The following is a 14,293-nucleotide window of genomic DNA, read 5'->3' on the forward strand; positions in this document are numbered from 1 at the left end:
CCAGATCCACGCTGCCCGTCAATTCTAGTCTACTCCCCTCACATTCCTCCTCCGTCCAACAACCACGTAATCAGCAAGGGTGTGGAGACAGGTCAGATTCAGAAATCAGCAGACCCCCAGCCACCCCGGTCAGGGCAAATGTCCGCTCTGCTGAGCTAGAGACCCCAAGGGTCTACAAGGACAGACAGAGTTCCCGCACACGTGTTCTTCGGGTGCCCCTGAGGGCCTGGAACCCAGGACGCCAAGCCCTGGACATTCGGGGCAAGGCAGATGGCCGGCAGAGGCACCCAGGGTCTCCGCTTCCTCTGCCCGGGAGGCCGACCCCCTGCCTCCAAGCAGTGAGTCCGGAGGGTGTCTGAGAGGCCTGCACCAGAACCCGCAAGGGCCCAGGCCTCCCAGCAGCTCTGGCTGCAAACTGCTCGCCAGCCCTAGAAGTGCCCGAAGCCAGAGCTGTAGTGAGCCTCGTCATACAAACAGGAAGGCTGAAGCTCAGAGAGGGTCAGCGTTTGCCCAAAGTCACAGAGCACGTCACTGCCCAAGTGACACCAGGAGCCAGGGCTCCGGACCTCTGGGGGACACCTGTTCATGCCACCACAAGACCCCTGCCTTGGAGGGGTTAAGCAGTTCCCCCACTTTGGGGCACTCGGGATAAAGAGGGTTTCCAGAGACCGTGCTCCCTGCCACGTCTGGAGGGGGTATCAAGGCCCGGAGCTCCCGGTCTCCTGGGAAACATGCCACCTGGGGAGAGGCCCCTGGGGCAGGCTGGGGGCTCCTGAGGGATGAATCGGGGCCCAGCACATCCACCCTCTTGAAGCCACAGCTGCCGGATGCCCCCTCGGTGGTCCTACAGCCAAAGAAGGACAGAACAGTAGAGAGCGCGGGAAGCAGGAGCCAAGCAGAGCTGCTGGGGCCGGTGGGCTCACCGGACAGGTTGGGGTCAGACAATGCGGTCCCCGCCAGGACGAAGCAGCACGAGAAAAACCAGCAATAGACGCGGGCGTGCAAGCACGTGGGCGGGAGCGGCCCCGCCCCCGGAGCCCCGTGAACGTGCGGAGCGGCGGCTCGTGGGACCGGCTGCTTCCCCCCGCCCCAGCGCAGGAGCCGCGAGGCCTGGGCAGGAAGGAAGGGGCCGCTCTCTCCCCCGCCTCGTGGAGCCGCCCGGCGGGCGCGCCTCTTACCTCTGGGCTCCTCCGCCTGTTTGGCGAGCTTGCGCAGCGCGGCAGCAAAGCTGGAGGACGGCGCGGCCTGGGCCGACAGCGCGCTGCTGGTGGCGGGGCTGCCGCTGGGCACCAGGGCGCCATTGAGCGGCGAGGGGGTGAGGGGGTTGACGGTGGCGGTGGTCCTGGTCGCGGTGGAAAGCATCCCTAGTGAAGGGGACTTGGGCTCATGGCTCATGCCTAAAACAGGAAAAGAAGAACCAGAAGTCACCCAGAGAGCAGGAGGGCCCGGCACCAGAGCGGGGTCCGCGCGGCCCGGGGGTCTGGTGCCAGCGGGCGGCATGCGGGGAAAGGGAGCAGAGCCGGCGGCCCCGGCAGGACAGGAGAGACGGAACAGAGCCAGTGCTGCGCAGAGAACGGGGCCGCAACCCCGGCGTCCAGAGGGCACCCCACCCTCTCGGCTCCGTAAGCAAAGAGCCGGTGTGCCCAGGACCCCGGTGAGTGCAGATACCGAACGGCTCGTCCGGCCCAAGCCGACAACCTCTCCAGGACAGCCCGGAAGATCTGAGAGCATCCCGACGGGCGTGGGGGACGGAGACCAAGGCGCGGGGCCGGTGTCCTCGCAAGAAAGAGAAGAACGCCAGGGGAAAGGGAAAGGGCTGAACCACTGACGATCACGAAGACGAACACACTCCTGCCAGGCCTTCAGCACACCGCTCTGGAGGACTGAAGGAGCACGTCCTTTTCCTTCCAGAAAAGCGAACACGCTCGTGCTGGCAGGCAGCACAGACCCGGGGTCGCCCAGAGCCCTGCTGTGCCGCTACCGTCCCCCCTGGAACCCCAAGGCCACAGGGACCCAGCGGGTCTGCACTGAGAAGGTGCCTCCGGGGACAGACGCAGGCAGAGAACACAGCCACCTGCAGACCCTGCTGCGGTCTCGCCCGGCGCAAACCCCGCCTAGATGCTAAAAGACCCGCGACCGCAGGTCTAAACCGCTGTCCGGGGGAAGCCCCCCTTCCCACGGGGGTCCAGGGTCAGGTGCCACGCTGGCCAAGGAGCCGCCACCCGCCAGGAGTGACAGCAGATGCCTTCCCACGAGCCCCCGGCCTTTCAGGTCCTGAGGAGGCTCAACCTTCACGCGCCCCACTGATAACGGCGGGCTCCCTGGCGGGCGGGCGTGAGCGGTGCCACAAATAAGTCTTCCGTTAACTTCTCCTGCCCTCTCGGGCACCTGCTGCATCCCCGCTCCCTCACCGTGGGTACATTCGAGAGGCGTAAATCAAGGCGCACGGCCTCGCGGGTGGCAGGGGCAACGGGCTGTGTGCAGGGAGAGGTAAACAAACTTGCGAAGCCCCAGACGGAGACCTAGGCGGGGCAGCTCCAGGGAGCACTCGGGGTCAGCTGGGGAGGGGTCCTGAGAGTCATGGGAGGGGTGAGAGGGCACAAGCACAGAGCGTCCCAGAAGATGACAGGGCAGGAACGTGTGCTGCCCCCAGGCCACAGCCCCCACCCCCAGGGGCTCTCCGCAGCCCCCCGAGCCCAGCCCACCTCTGCGGCACTCTGCATCCAGTCCAACTCGAGTCTAACTTGCTTCCATGCCTGTGCCCGTGGGTAGCCAGGTGAGCACTGGGGACCCCCACCGGTGGCCAGGCAGGGGTGGGCCCCTGAGACCTGCCCTGCCCCCCCGCTGCCCCCAGAACTAGCCAGGAGAGGCCGCGGGCCCCGACACACGCCCTGAACCCAGGGTCCCGGAGAGCCGGGCCGCGGCCGCCATCACCCTCTCGCCGGGCGGGCAGCAAAAGAGATCTTGGGGGCTCGGCCGCGTAAACGGCCACGGCAGGGATGGGGTGGGGGGGCGCATAAAAGGCAGTATCGAGGCAGGCACGAGTTCGAGGGAACACCGTTCTCTCGGGAGAGGGCTCGCACCTCGGAAATAAAGGACCCGCACAAGCGCCCCTGCGCCCAGGCTGACCTCCCAGCTGCCGGCGGGTCACGTGGGCGGCGCCACGCCGGGCGACAGGGCCCACGGCAGCAGGCCCACTGAGCGGCCGGGGCGGCACCAACCCGAGGCTGACCCCGCATGTCCTCCTCTCTCTGGAAGAACAGGGGAGAGGGTGGGAACCACATGCCCACAGGCACCGCAAGCCCACCAGAGAAACCCGAGAACCCAGGGGGTCGCAGGGTCCCTGCCCCAGCGGGCTGGTCACTAGAAAACACAGGTTCCCAACAAGAGTCCTTTCTCAGCCAAGCCAGCACCCAGCCAGCCACTGGAGGGCCGTGGAGCCCGATGGACGCCATGTCCCAGAAGCTCGGCCCAGGCCCTCCTCGGCCCCCTCTCCTCCTCCTCCCTCCACGGATGGTGAGGACAGAGAGGGCAGGAGGGGCTGCCGGCCACGGAGCCTGGAGGTCAGGCTTAGCGTGGACTAGGCTGCCATACGCTGGGGCCTGAATCCCGGCTCTGTGACCTCCAGCTGTGTGATGTTGGGCAAGTTACTTTGCCTCTCTGGGCCTCCTCAGTCTCCTCGTCTATAAATGGGGGATAAAGACAAAGTCTGCCTCATGAAGTTAATTCTGTGAGGGTTCAAGGAGATAAATTACGTGGGAAGCTTCAGAGCGGGGCTGGCACGTCCCAGGAGTCACTGTTATTATCATGCAACTGGTCAGCAGATGGGGCAGAAACCCAGGTCTCGGGTGGGCGAGGGGCTTGGCTAAGCTCATACAGGTCAGGCTGGGCAAAATGGGACCCGACCTGCTGAATCTGTGCCGCTGACCCCCACTTCCACCCCTTCCGTGTCCAGGCCGGGAGTCACACAGCCCAGCTCTCCACACCCATGAGTGGCACTGCCTGGTCAGCGTGAACACAGGACACCCCGGGACAGAGGAGGACCGGAGCCCTTTTCCTGCTGCCTGCGGGGACCCTGAGGACGTGATCCCACACAGGACCCGATCTGGGCGGTCCAGAAGTCCTCTGGGTCCTGCTCGGGACCAAAGCACCCTCAGCACCCACACTCAGTGGACCGATGGGTTTCTTTTCTTGCGGGGGGGGGGGGGGCGGCGGGTGGTGGTATACCATGGAGCACCACCCTGTGGGGACCCCGTCCGGGCACGGCCCGCACAGGCCCTGGAGGTCCTGACCAACACCTAGAGGAAGGCGTCGCCACGAGGGGCTGCCCGGAGACGAGGTATTTGACGGGGGACCCCGGGGCTCCCTACTCCAGGGAAACGAAGACCCTCCCCGGGACATCAGGTCACACAGACAGTCAGGTCACCTCTCAAGACAGCCTCGTGATGGGCCTGCGAGAGGCCGCAGCAGCAGTGGACGCCCCCCCCCCCCAACCCCGCACTCACTCCCACCCTGGGCCTGCCCTCAGGGTCTCAGACAACCCTGAGAGGCCAGCAGAGCACCGGTGGGGACACCGAGGCCAGGAGTTGTTCAAAGATCGGTCACGGTCACGCAGATGACCCAAGGTCACACAGACGACCCAAGGCCACACAGAGAATCCAAGGCCACACAGCTCAACAGCACATCTAGGACTCGAACCCCATTTCCTGGGCCCAGATGCAATGTTCTCACCACTCATGACACCACCTGACCAGTCCAAGGCCCAACTGTGATGCCAGACCAAGAGGTGCAACACACTCAGAGCTCAGGTACGCTTGACTACAGTGGTTTAGAAATGTGTCCAAGTCTGGCACTCATCCCTCAAGAGACGGGGACGAATCCTCTTCTCTCAATGTGGGCCAGACCTCTCAACTCACTTCCACTGAACAGAACACGACAGAAGCGAGGCAACTGCCAAGGTGAGGTCATCAAAGGCCCCTGGTCACCTCCCTGCGCTCTCCTGGATCACTTGAGCCATGGGGAGGTCAGCTGCCAGGTTGTAAGGACAACCTAGGTACCTGTAGGGAATCCCACATTCAGGGAACTGAGGCCTCCAGCCAACAGCCAACTGAAGCATGAACCATCTCGGCAGCAGCTCCTCCAGCCGCAGGGGAGCCTTCTGATGAGACCACAGCCCCAGCAACAGTTCATTTACACCAGACTCTGGGCCAGAGCCGCCCGGCCGAGCCACTCCCGGATCCCAATGCGTTTAGGTTTGGCATAGCTTGTTACACAGCGTAAGGTAACTGCTACAGTGAGTGCCACCACCACGTCCTCTATTGATCACGACCCTCAGTCTCTATTTCCCTTCCTCTGTGGAAGTTCAACCACCTGCAGATACTCTGTACCTTCTTTACCCACAGAGTCTCCAAATCGGGCCCCTCTGATGCCATCCAAGGCCATTAACCACCTCCCTCTCCTTTCCCGCATTCCTTAGAGAACTGGCCACCACCTTTAAATCCTATCACCTCTAAGGGAAAGATGTCACTGTGCCCATTTTACAGAAGGGAGACTCCAGGCTTGGGCCCAAGGGCCAACAGATGGTCAACAGCAGGGCTGGGATTACCTGAACACAGCACCTGTGTCCCACGTACATAAAGCTGGTCAGGGCCCAGATCCAGACCCATCCTGGGGCTGGGGCAGGAGGGCCTGGCTCTGCTCCACCCCACAGCCCGCACCGCGTGCTGCCTCCTGACAGAGGGGAGGGGGAGCGGCAAAGTGAGGCAGGCGAAGCCGTCCTGCAACTCCCAGTGGCCGGTCCCCGTGGCCCAGGGAGCAGATGTGGAGGTCACTGCCCAGTGGCCATGTGACAGGCTGGCCAGCTGGTGACCCAGGCGGATACGCTGTGACCGCCAGCTGTCAGCGCTGGGCAGGAAGGTACACGGGTGGTCGAACAAGCAGGGAGCAGCCATGGGGCAAATCCCGGGGCAGACTCCAAAATGTCACGGGCCCCTTAAGGCCATGGGTGGGGGTCTTCAGGTGACAGCAGGAGGATCAGTTTTCTCATTTTTAGCCTTTTTACTTCTCTATGTTCTAGTTTTTCTGTAGCGAACCAGGTTTTTACAAGTGGGGGGCCCACAAAGAGACAAACTTGCCTGCATGAGTTTGGAATTACCAACAGGGGGATGGGGTCTTCCCCAGACCGGGGCCTCCTGCAGGGCAGATGCGGGAGCCAAGGGAACTGGGGTGCCCCTCCTGGAACCCGAACCCTCACCGACAGCCCCAGCCTTTCCCTGGTGACCAGGGTTCTGGGGGGCAGGTCCACCCTCTGCCCCTCCTGGACCAGCCGCCACCTGAATGTCACCGTCACACTCCTACTGGCATCCAGTGACACCCCACCCCCCTCTGAGCCTGCTCTCCCCCCTCCTTAAAGCCCGGCACGTGCTGCACAGGCCCCGTGTACAGCGCCCCCAGGCTCCTGGGGCTCCCCCAAAGCGAGCGTCCCTGTCGTGGTGTCACTCGTGGTCTCTGGGGCAGCTTCGGGCCAGGAAAGCTGCTCTGCTGATGTCAGGTCACTTAAAATAGAATTCCAAATGAGCAGCTTCGTTAGGAGAGTCTAAAATTAGCATTCCTCCTCCGCATGTGTGCATGGGGGGGGAGGGGGGGGAGGGGAGGCAGGGGCCCCGAGGGACCACCGGCAGCTGGGGTGACAGCCCCCTTGCACCTAGGACGTGGAAGGACAAAGGCCAAATTCGGGGGACCCAGAGACCCCGTAAAGGGTCACCTTGGACCTGCTGGGGATCAACACGGCCTCCGGGACCATACGCCCCGCCGTGTGCCTCGCCCCCCCCAGTCACAGGCTCGGGGTCGCTTCAGGGCTGCTCTGCCCCCGGCCCTGCACAGGCAGGTGGGCCCCATACCCCGCCGCAGGTGCCACCGTGACCGTGGAAGCCCCAGCGGTGCGTGGAGAGGAGAGGGGGCCTCGGGCAGCCCTGCACCCTCGAGAAGCCCCGCAGGGGTCCCTATCCTCCCCCACGCCCTCATTAGAGAGGTATTTATTAACTTCTGAGCTCCTGGCCATCGACTGAGTTCTTGTCTACATTATCAGCTCATGTAAATTCATTATCCTAACAGCTGGGAATAAGCTCCACAGCACGAAGGCCAATGATGGATGAGGGCCGGGGGCTGGGGCGGCCCTGGGGGCAGGGCCAGAGCTCCCTCTCCGGCTGTACCAGCCCGACACACGGGGAGCTCAGGTGGCCTCCTGGCCGCCTCATTTGCATCACATGCTGCTGTCCACCTCCTGCCCCCTCGACCCCCCCAGGAGAAAAGAGCTGCCACGGCCAGACATCCAGAGCCGAGAGCCCCTGCCCTGTGCCTGAAGCTGAGGGCAGGAGAGGAAAAGCCACCAGGCTAACAGCATGCACCGAATCTCCAGCCCCCTCCTCCCCCGGATGGTGACGGTCTTTAGAAGCAAGGACTGCCCAGGGAGGCCATCACCCTTTTGCTCCTTCTACCAAAGTGTGGTGTCCTTAACCAATGCTCTTTCCTCTTCCCTGCCCAGGTTTCTAATATGGCCAGAAGCAGTACAAAGTTTAAACCAAAAAAAAAGAAAAAGGCGAAGAAGAAATATCCAAGTGCAGAGGGGACGAGCCGGGCTGACGGCTCGGCAGACGTGTTCCAGAACCACCTTGTCGCCGGTGCTTCAGAACAGACCCCGATCGACTCCGAACGCTCCCAACAGCTGGACTTAAAAGGGGAGGGGGAGGCAGAACCCTAACACTCCATTAAACATGGTCGCGGCGCGGCTCCCCGCTCTGCGCGAGGGTGGAGGGCGTTATTAATCAGCGCGCCTCAGCCCCTCTCCAGCCTCCCGCTGATCCCGTAATTACCGCTGCCTTCACGCCGCTCTTCCGTGGCTCCAGACCTCAGGCCTGCTCCCTCCATGCTCTGTAATTACAAGCTAATAGCTGAGATGAATTTTCTGCTGGCTCCCGGTTCAAGCACCAACCCGCCCCCCTTCCCCTGACAGCCACCCCCCACCCCGGGTAATTACACCCCACGAGGCCGGGCCCAGCAGGGCCTCAGTTTCAGGCCCGCGTGCGCAATCTGGACTTGGATTCTCTAATCACCCCCCCTTGGTAATTTTTCATTACCGCAGAGAGAAATGTTTGTGAACAAATACAAGTGTCCCCCAGCTCAGGGCCTCCATGCCACCCCCCCCCCAAAGGGGCGATGCTTCTGCAGTCCTAACAAGGCTGGGGTCACCTGAACAGAGACCCCAGCAGGCGGCGGCGGGGGGCACCACGTGATCCCGGGAGCCTGAGCGGCTTCATAATAAATTCATTATTATATTTGCCTTCGGCGTGTTCTGAGCTCACTCGCACGAAGCAATTTTTCTTGGGGATGGGGGTAGGGGTGGCGCCTGGGAGAGTCAGGAAGGCCTCTGGCTCCCGGATACACACGGGTGGCCTGCTTTAGGCCTTAATGTTCTTTTTCAATGACGGCCACCCTCTCAGGTTGTAGGTTTCTAAGGGGACTGAGGTCTTTTCTTGCCCGGAGTCCCAGAACTGGACGTACTCCCCAAGGCTAAGGCCCCAGTAACCAGCAGACCGAGCCAAAGCCATTTCGTTTTGGCTTTGGGGACGGCCGTAGCAGATGGCCTGGATCCTGACCCGGAACCAGAGGGAAGGACTGAGGCGGGGGTCGGGGGGAGGCCAGCCTGTGTGTCCAGAGACGACCCTGGCCGGGGAGTAAAATGAGTAACAAGGCAGCTCATTTTATGACGAGACTGCCATCGCCCCCCTCCGACCCCACACAGCCCTCTCGGTCAGCAGCGTTTATGAAGTCACTACAGAACGGGGAAGGCAGGAGCTTACGAGCTGCAGAAAGTGTCTGCCAGGACCCCAGTCAATGGGAACGGGAGCCCACCCCTCCCAGAGCCAGCACCACGGCGTGAGCTGTTTGCAAAGCTAACTTCTGGGGTCCCCAGGCAGCCACGGCAGATGGGTTCAGCAACGCCCCGCAGCTGCAGCCAATGGGGGGGTAGGGGCAGGGTGGGGGCCGGGTAACATTTAGGGGCCCCCCCTTGCCTGCGCACTGCCATGTCAGCGACACTGCTTGGGGGGGCTCTCCAGAGGCTGAATCCAGGTCCTGGGGTGAAGAGCGTTCAGGACAGACACCCACACACGGGAGTCCCTCGGGGCAAGGGTGCCAGGTAACACCGGGAGGTGTAGGTGGGGCTGGGGCCCCCCAAGCTGGTTCACGGGGCGGCAGCTCCTGGGTGGACAGGAGAGCAAGGGGTTCTCTGTTGCCTGAGGACAGCGATGGGCACGGGGTTGGCGCCCGGAGCAGCCCGCTGACAGCGGCCTCCAAGGACAGCCTAGGGGTTGAGGTTCAAGGCCTCAGACACTCGGGAGTCCCGGAGGTTCCGGTGGATGCAAAGGACGGAAGTCAGGCAGCAGATGGCAGCAACATTTGAGGGCGATTATTCTAAGCGGCCGCTGCGTCTGGAACAGCCTGGGACGGGCAGATGAAGGGCGGGCAGCAGCCAGGGGGCGGCGGGCGGCCTGGGGTGGGGGGCAGGCAGAAAGCTGGCAGCCCCGGGGAAGCGCACAATTAACACAAAAAAGGCTGAGAGGCCGGGTCAAGGGTGGCGCCCCGGACCCCCGGAGGCGGTCCTTAACAATGGCGTCAGCAGTGACAACAACAAGGCCTGGCTTTGCCCAGAGCGCCCCAGTGACCCTTCACAGTAACTCCAGGAACAGACCCCAGGCAAACAGGTCACCCGAGGAGCCTCCCACATGGCCCATCCCTACCCCCACTCTACAGATGGGTAAACTGAGGCTGGAAGAGTCATACCCTTGTCTGGGGTTGCGTGCTGAGAGATGCTGGGGTGGCAATCCAGTTTTCCTTGCGGCTGTGCCAGCAATTTCCCTTTAAAAAAGAAGACACTGGGAAGGACCCCCCCACCTCCTAGGGGTCACGTCCCATCCTGCAGGCTGCTGTGAGCGCCCACCTACATGCTGCATCATTTTGCAGATGGTACCAGGGAGGGTCAGAAGTGGCACAGAGCCAGGGAGTAAGAACAGATCTCACCTTGGGGCCCACCGCACCCCCTGAATCCCACATTCCGGCAGCTCCGTGCTGGAGGGCACACAACCCCAGGAGCAACTCCTTTGTGTGCCCGGGGCCCCTGAGCTAACCAGGCCGCCTCCTTACAAAGGAGCCCTTTGAGTGGAGCCCGGAGGCACGGGGTGCAGGACGCAGGTGGGGGTCAGGGGTCCCAAAGGACAGGAACCCAACCTAGCCAGAAGGCGGCGGCCAAACGCCTCCAAGTTTCCACGCAGCGGCAGGCCAGGGCCGGGTGGTGGGAAAACAGGCCAGGAGGGCAGGGGTCAAGGCCAGGTCCTTCTCCCAAAGGGAAGAAACCTGACCGGGAGACCAAACTTTGAGGAGCATTGAGAAGAGGAAGCAGAGGCCACTGCTGACTGAACGGGGCCTGCCCAGCCCCAGGGCCCAGGAATCTAGGTGTTTAGACAGCTCCTGCCCTGCCCTGCCCCTCAGGTGAGGAGAAAGGATCAGAGAACAGAAGAGCATTTGTCCCTTCAAACAAATTATTATTATTATTTTTAATTCTGGGGGGCTGCGTTGGGTCTTTGTTGCTGCACGTGGGCTTTCTCTAGTTGTGACGAGCGGGGGCTCCTCTTGTTGCGGAGCACGGGCTTAGCTGCTCCCCGACATGTGGGATCTTCCCGGACCAGGGATCAAACCCGTGTCCCCTGCATTGGCAGGCGGATTCTTAACCACTGCGCCACCAGGGAAGTCCTGCCCCTTCAATGCCGAGTGGGTGTTGACAAAGCTGTCTGTGCGGGGCGGGCATCTCCACCTGCACCCTCAAGGCCCAAAGGGCACTCAGTAGGTCCTCAGCCTGCAGAACAGGTATGTCAGTCCCACCTCCACAGTGCACAGCCTACCGGATTCACCGTGGAGAAGGGGGATGCCTGGCCCCCTGCTCAGGCAGACGGGCAACTTCAGAGTCTCACATGGCAGGACCACCAGGAGTTAAGTCAAGGAATTGCATCCTCGTTTGGAAACCAGCCAGAAGATGGGGATCCGGTCCTGGCTCCCCCGAACCTCATGGTGGGGGTTCCTGTCGGGTCCTCATGTGGTCTGAGCCTCAGTTTCCCCATCCGTACCCCGGGGTTGGGGTGGGGGGACTAGACAGCAGGTGGCAGGGGCTAAGCGGGCCGCCTTTAATCCATCAACCTGTTTATTTGGCCTGAAGTCAAGACATGTTTAAATGTGAATCAATGGGGACTTCCCTGGTGGTCCAGTGGGTAACACTCCATACTCCCAGTGCAGGGGGCCCGGGTTCGATCCCTGGTGGGGGAACTAGATCCCACACGCAGGCCGCAACTAAGAGTCCACATGCCTCAACAAAGATCCCGTGTGCTGCAACTAAGACCCGGTGCAGCCAAAATAAGTAAATAAATAAAATATTAAAAAATACAAATTAAAAAATTAAACATGAATCAATGGATGATATCTTAAAACTGGTTTCAAGTCAAAATGAAGATTTCCCGTTTCCCTTGAAAAAGTAGGAGCCGCCAACCATAATCCCGAGCGTGGCGACGGTCCCTTCGTCTGTCCCTAGGCTGCCAACTCGCCAGAGTCCCCGCCACTCCCTACGGTCGCAGGCTGGTTGGCCCCTCAACGCCACAGGTCTCTCCAGCTTAGGAACTATGTGGGTTTGGGTGACGAGCAGGGTCCACAGGAGATTAATAAACGTGCGCGCGGCCGAGATGCTCAGCACGGATGTTGGCAACACCTCCGAGCAGATTCAGCAGCAAGAGGTCAACCCCTCCACCCTCAGCTGCAGGGGTGATGCCGGCGCCTGTCAACCGCAGCTGGGTCCCACGTGAATCAAAGCCAGGACCTGCCTCGAGTCATAAGATGTCTTTGTGGGGTTTTTTTTTGCTTCTGCAAAAGTTCCATTCTCACAATGGTTCCAAGTGACACACCAGACCCCCTGCCCAGAAAAACATATCCACTGAATTCTGCACGTACTTTGACCATGTTCACAGAAGCCCATCTGTAAACCCCACAGGGATGTGTGTGTAGAGGTGGCTGGCACCCATGAACCCGGATTATAGACGCCTAGAGCAAAGAATTCTTTACATATCAAACGCCGATACTAACACCCTCCCCCAATATATTCTACCCAGGCCAATGGAGTCCAGGGTGTCAAAGGTAAAACACTAAGTTCTTATGGTGCTTCCATGGTCCAAGTTCTAATGGTGTTTCCTCACCTGGGCTCATCTGCCATCTTCAAAGCCCTATGTACCATGCCCAGACATCAGAAAATGCCCCACTGGAAAAAACCAACTACCCTGCAGCCAAAGTGGGCTTCAGAACAGGACCACCAGGTAACATTTTGCAAAAGCAGTCACAAGCCACCAGCCATGAGCTCCCTAGTCCCATCCCTGCCACACGCCAGGTCAAGCCAGCCACCTTCCTCTGGCCACAGCCATCGTCCACCAACTGCTGAGCAGCAAACTGCCTAGGCCTAAATAATCCTTCACTTTCTCCAAAGAAACAAACAAAACCCCCTCCACAGCTCCAGCTGGGAACTTGTAAGGTTCCTGCACCCCAGGCAGGATGCCGAGGCCAGAACTGGCTCTCACAGGTACCAGGCTTCACCCCCCAGGACTCTTGGGTCACATGGCGAGGAGCAGTCGGATCTACACCCGAGACCTGCCGTGGGTGCAACAAAAGCCGAGGCTGATCAAAGGGTTCTCCTCCCTTTGTGGGCAGAATGGATGTCCTTGGAGGCCAAGGGCTGAGGGGCGCAGAGGGGACCCCAGAATTGAGTAAATAAAGGTCTGGGTTGTACAGGTGGGCAGAAAAGCGAGTCCCTGCAACTCTTTCTGGAGGAATCTAGCAACATTTAAAGATGTGTCAAGCCTTCACGCCCAGCCCTCTCCCCTCTGGAAATGTAGCCAACAGATCAGTCCCGAGGTGTGAACACACCCATGGGGGGCTCGCTGCACGTGACACGGACACGGCTGGAAACTGCAGCGTGAAACCCTGAGGCCCGCTGAGCGCCCTGGCTGGGGAAGCCCGGCACGGACACCACACCACACCACACACAGCTCCTCACAAGGAGGAAGGCGACGCAGTCCTGCCTGTTTCAACTTGCAAACCAGCTGTTTGGTTAAAATACACTCCCTGGGCCCAGGTGACAGGCTCCCGCGACTGGCACCCCTACTAAGGAAGTCCTCCTTAGTCTTATAAGACACGTATTTAGGTGAAAACTGCATCTTGAAAAAAGCTAAGTCGACGTGTTCAGAAAGGAGAAAAGCCTGGCCATCAATCTGATTTATTTTTTTAAATTCATTTTTATTTCTTCTTTTTTTTGGGGGGCTGCATCGGGTCTTCCTTGCTGTACACAGGCTTTCTCCAGCTGTGGTGAGTTGGGGCTACTCTTCATTGTGGTGCACGGGCTTCTCACTGCGGTGGCTTCTCTTGTTGCGGAGCATGGGCTCTAGGCGCGTGGGCTTCAGTAGTTGTGGCACGTGGGCTCAGTAGTTGTAGCTTGCGGGCTCTAGAATGCAGGCTGGCTAGTTGTGGCGCGTGGGCTTAGTTGCTCCGCGGCATGTGGGATCTTCCCAGACCGGGGCTCGAACCCGTGTCCCCTGCATTGGCAGGCAGGTTCTTATCCACTGCGTCACTAGGGAAGCCCCATCAATCTGATTTAAAACCTACAATCTCAGCCCACACTTCCACCCCCCCTTGGGAGCCCAAGCAGGAGCGACCAGAAATCCTTTTCAAGAGTCCATCGAAACAGGGCCCTGAGAGCCCAGAGGGCAGAGCCACGGGGGCTGATCCTGAGCCTCAGTGTTCTCGTCCTATAAATGGGGGCAACTACCCTTCCCCACTCATGAGGCGGCAGGGGCCGACCACACAGCCCTGCCACCTCTGGGATGCAGAAGTCCCTCCAACACTGTCATCTGATGAAAAATTTTAGCTTTACACGTATTCAACTTTGATATCTAGTCTAGCACATCCCCACGTGTTTAAGTCAACAGAGAAAGACCAAATATCCTATGTAAAAAAGTTACAAAAATGCATTCAAAGATAAACGGACACCAGGAATTCAGTAGGACAAATCCGCTCATGTCCCCTGGTTTTCCATTTCACACTTATTACCAGCGGTCTGATGGCACGTAGGCAGGAACCCCCGCGGAGGCAGAGGAGGGCAGACAGACGAGCTCCCATGGGGCCCCCCGTTTCTCCCAACTAACAGTCAAAG

General features: G+C 60.4%; 1 protein-coding gene across 12 annotated transcripts in view; it reads right to left on the minus strand.

Moving 5' to 3' along the window:
* The window catches only part of GSE1 (Gse1 coiled-coil protein), a 421,270-nt gene that overhangs the window by 36,112 nt on the left and 370,865 nt on the right, over positions 1 to 14,293 (minus strand). For 8 of the 12 annotated variants that reach the window (XR_014237434.1, XM_082366844.1, XM_082366845.1 and 5 more), the window contains one exon: positions 1,179 to 1,397. The exons of the other annotated variants lie outside the window; for them this stretch is intronic. Coding sequence is in view for 7 of the 8 variants with exons in the window: in XM_082366844.1 (XP_082222970.1) it covers positions 1,179 to 1,397 (219 nt within the window). In the remaining variant the exon portion in view is untranslated. The remainder of the gene's footprint in view (positions 1 to 1,178; positions 1,398 to 14,293) is intronic. 12 annotated transcript variants of the gene reach the window in all.

This window comes from Balaenoptera borealis, assembly GCF_965194805.1.
Source record: "Balaenoptera borealis genome assembly, chromosome: 19".
Taxonomy (NCBI): domain Eukaryota; kingdom Metazoa; phylum Chordata; class Mammalia; order Artiodactyla; family Balaenopteridae; genus Balaenoptera; species Balaenoptera borealis.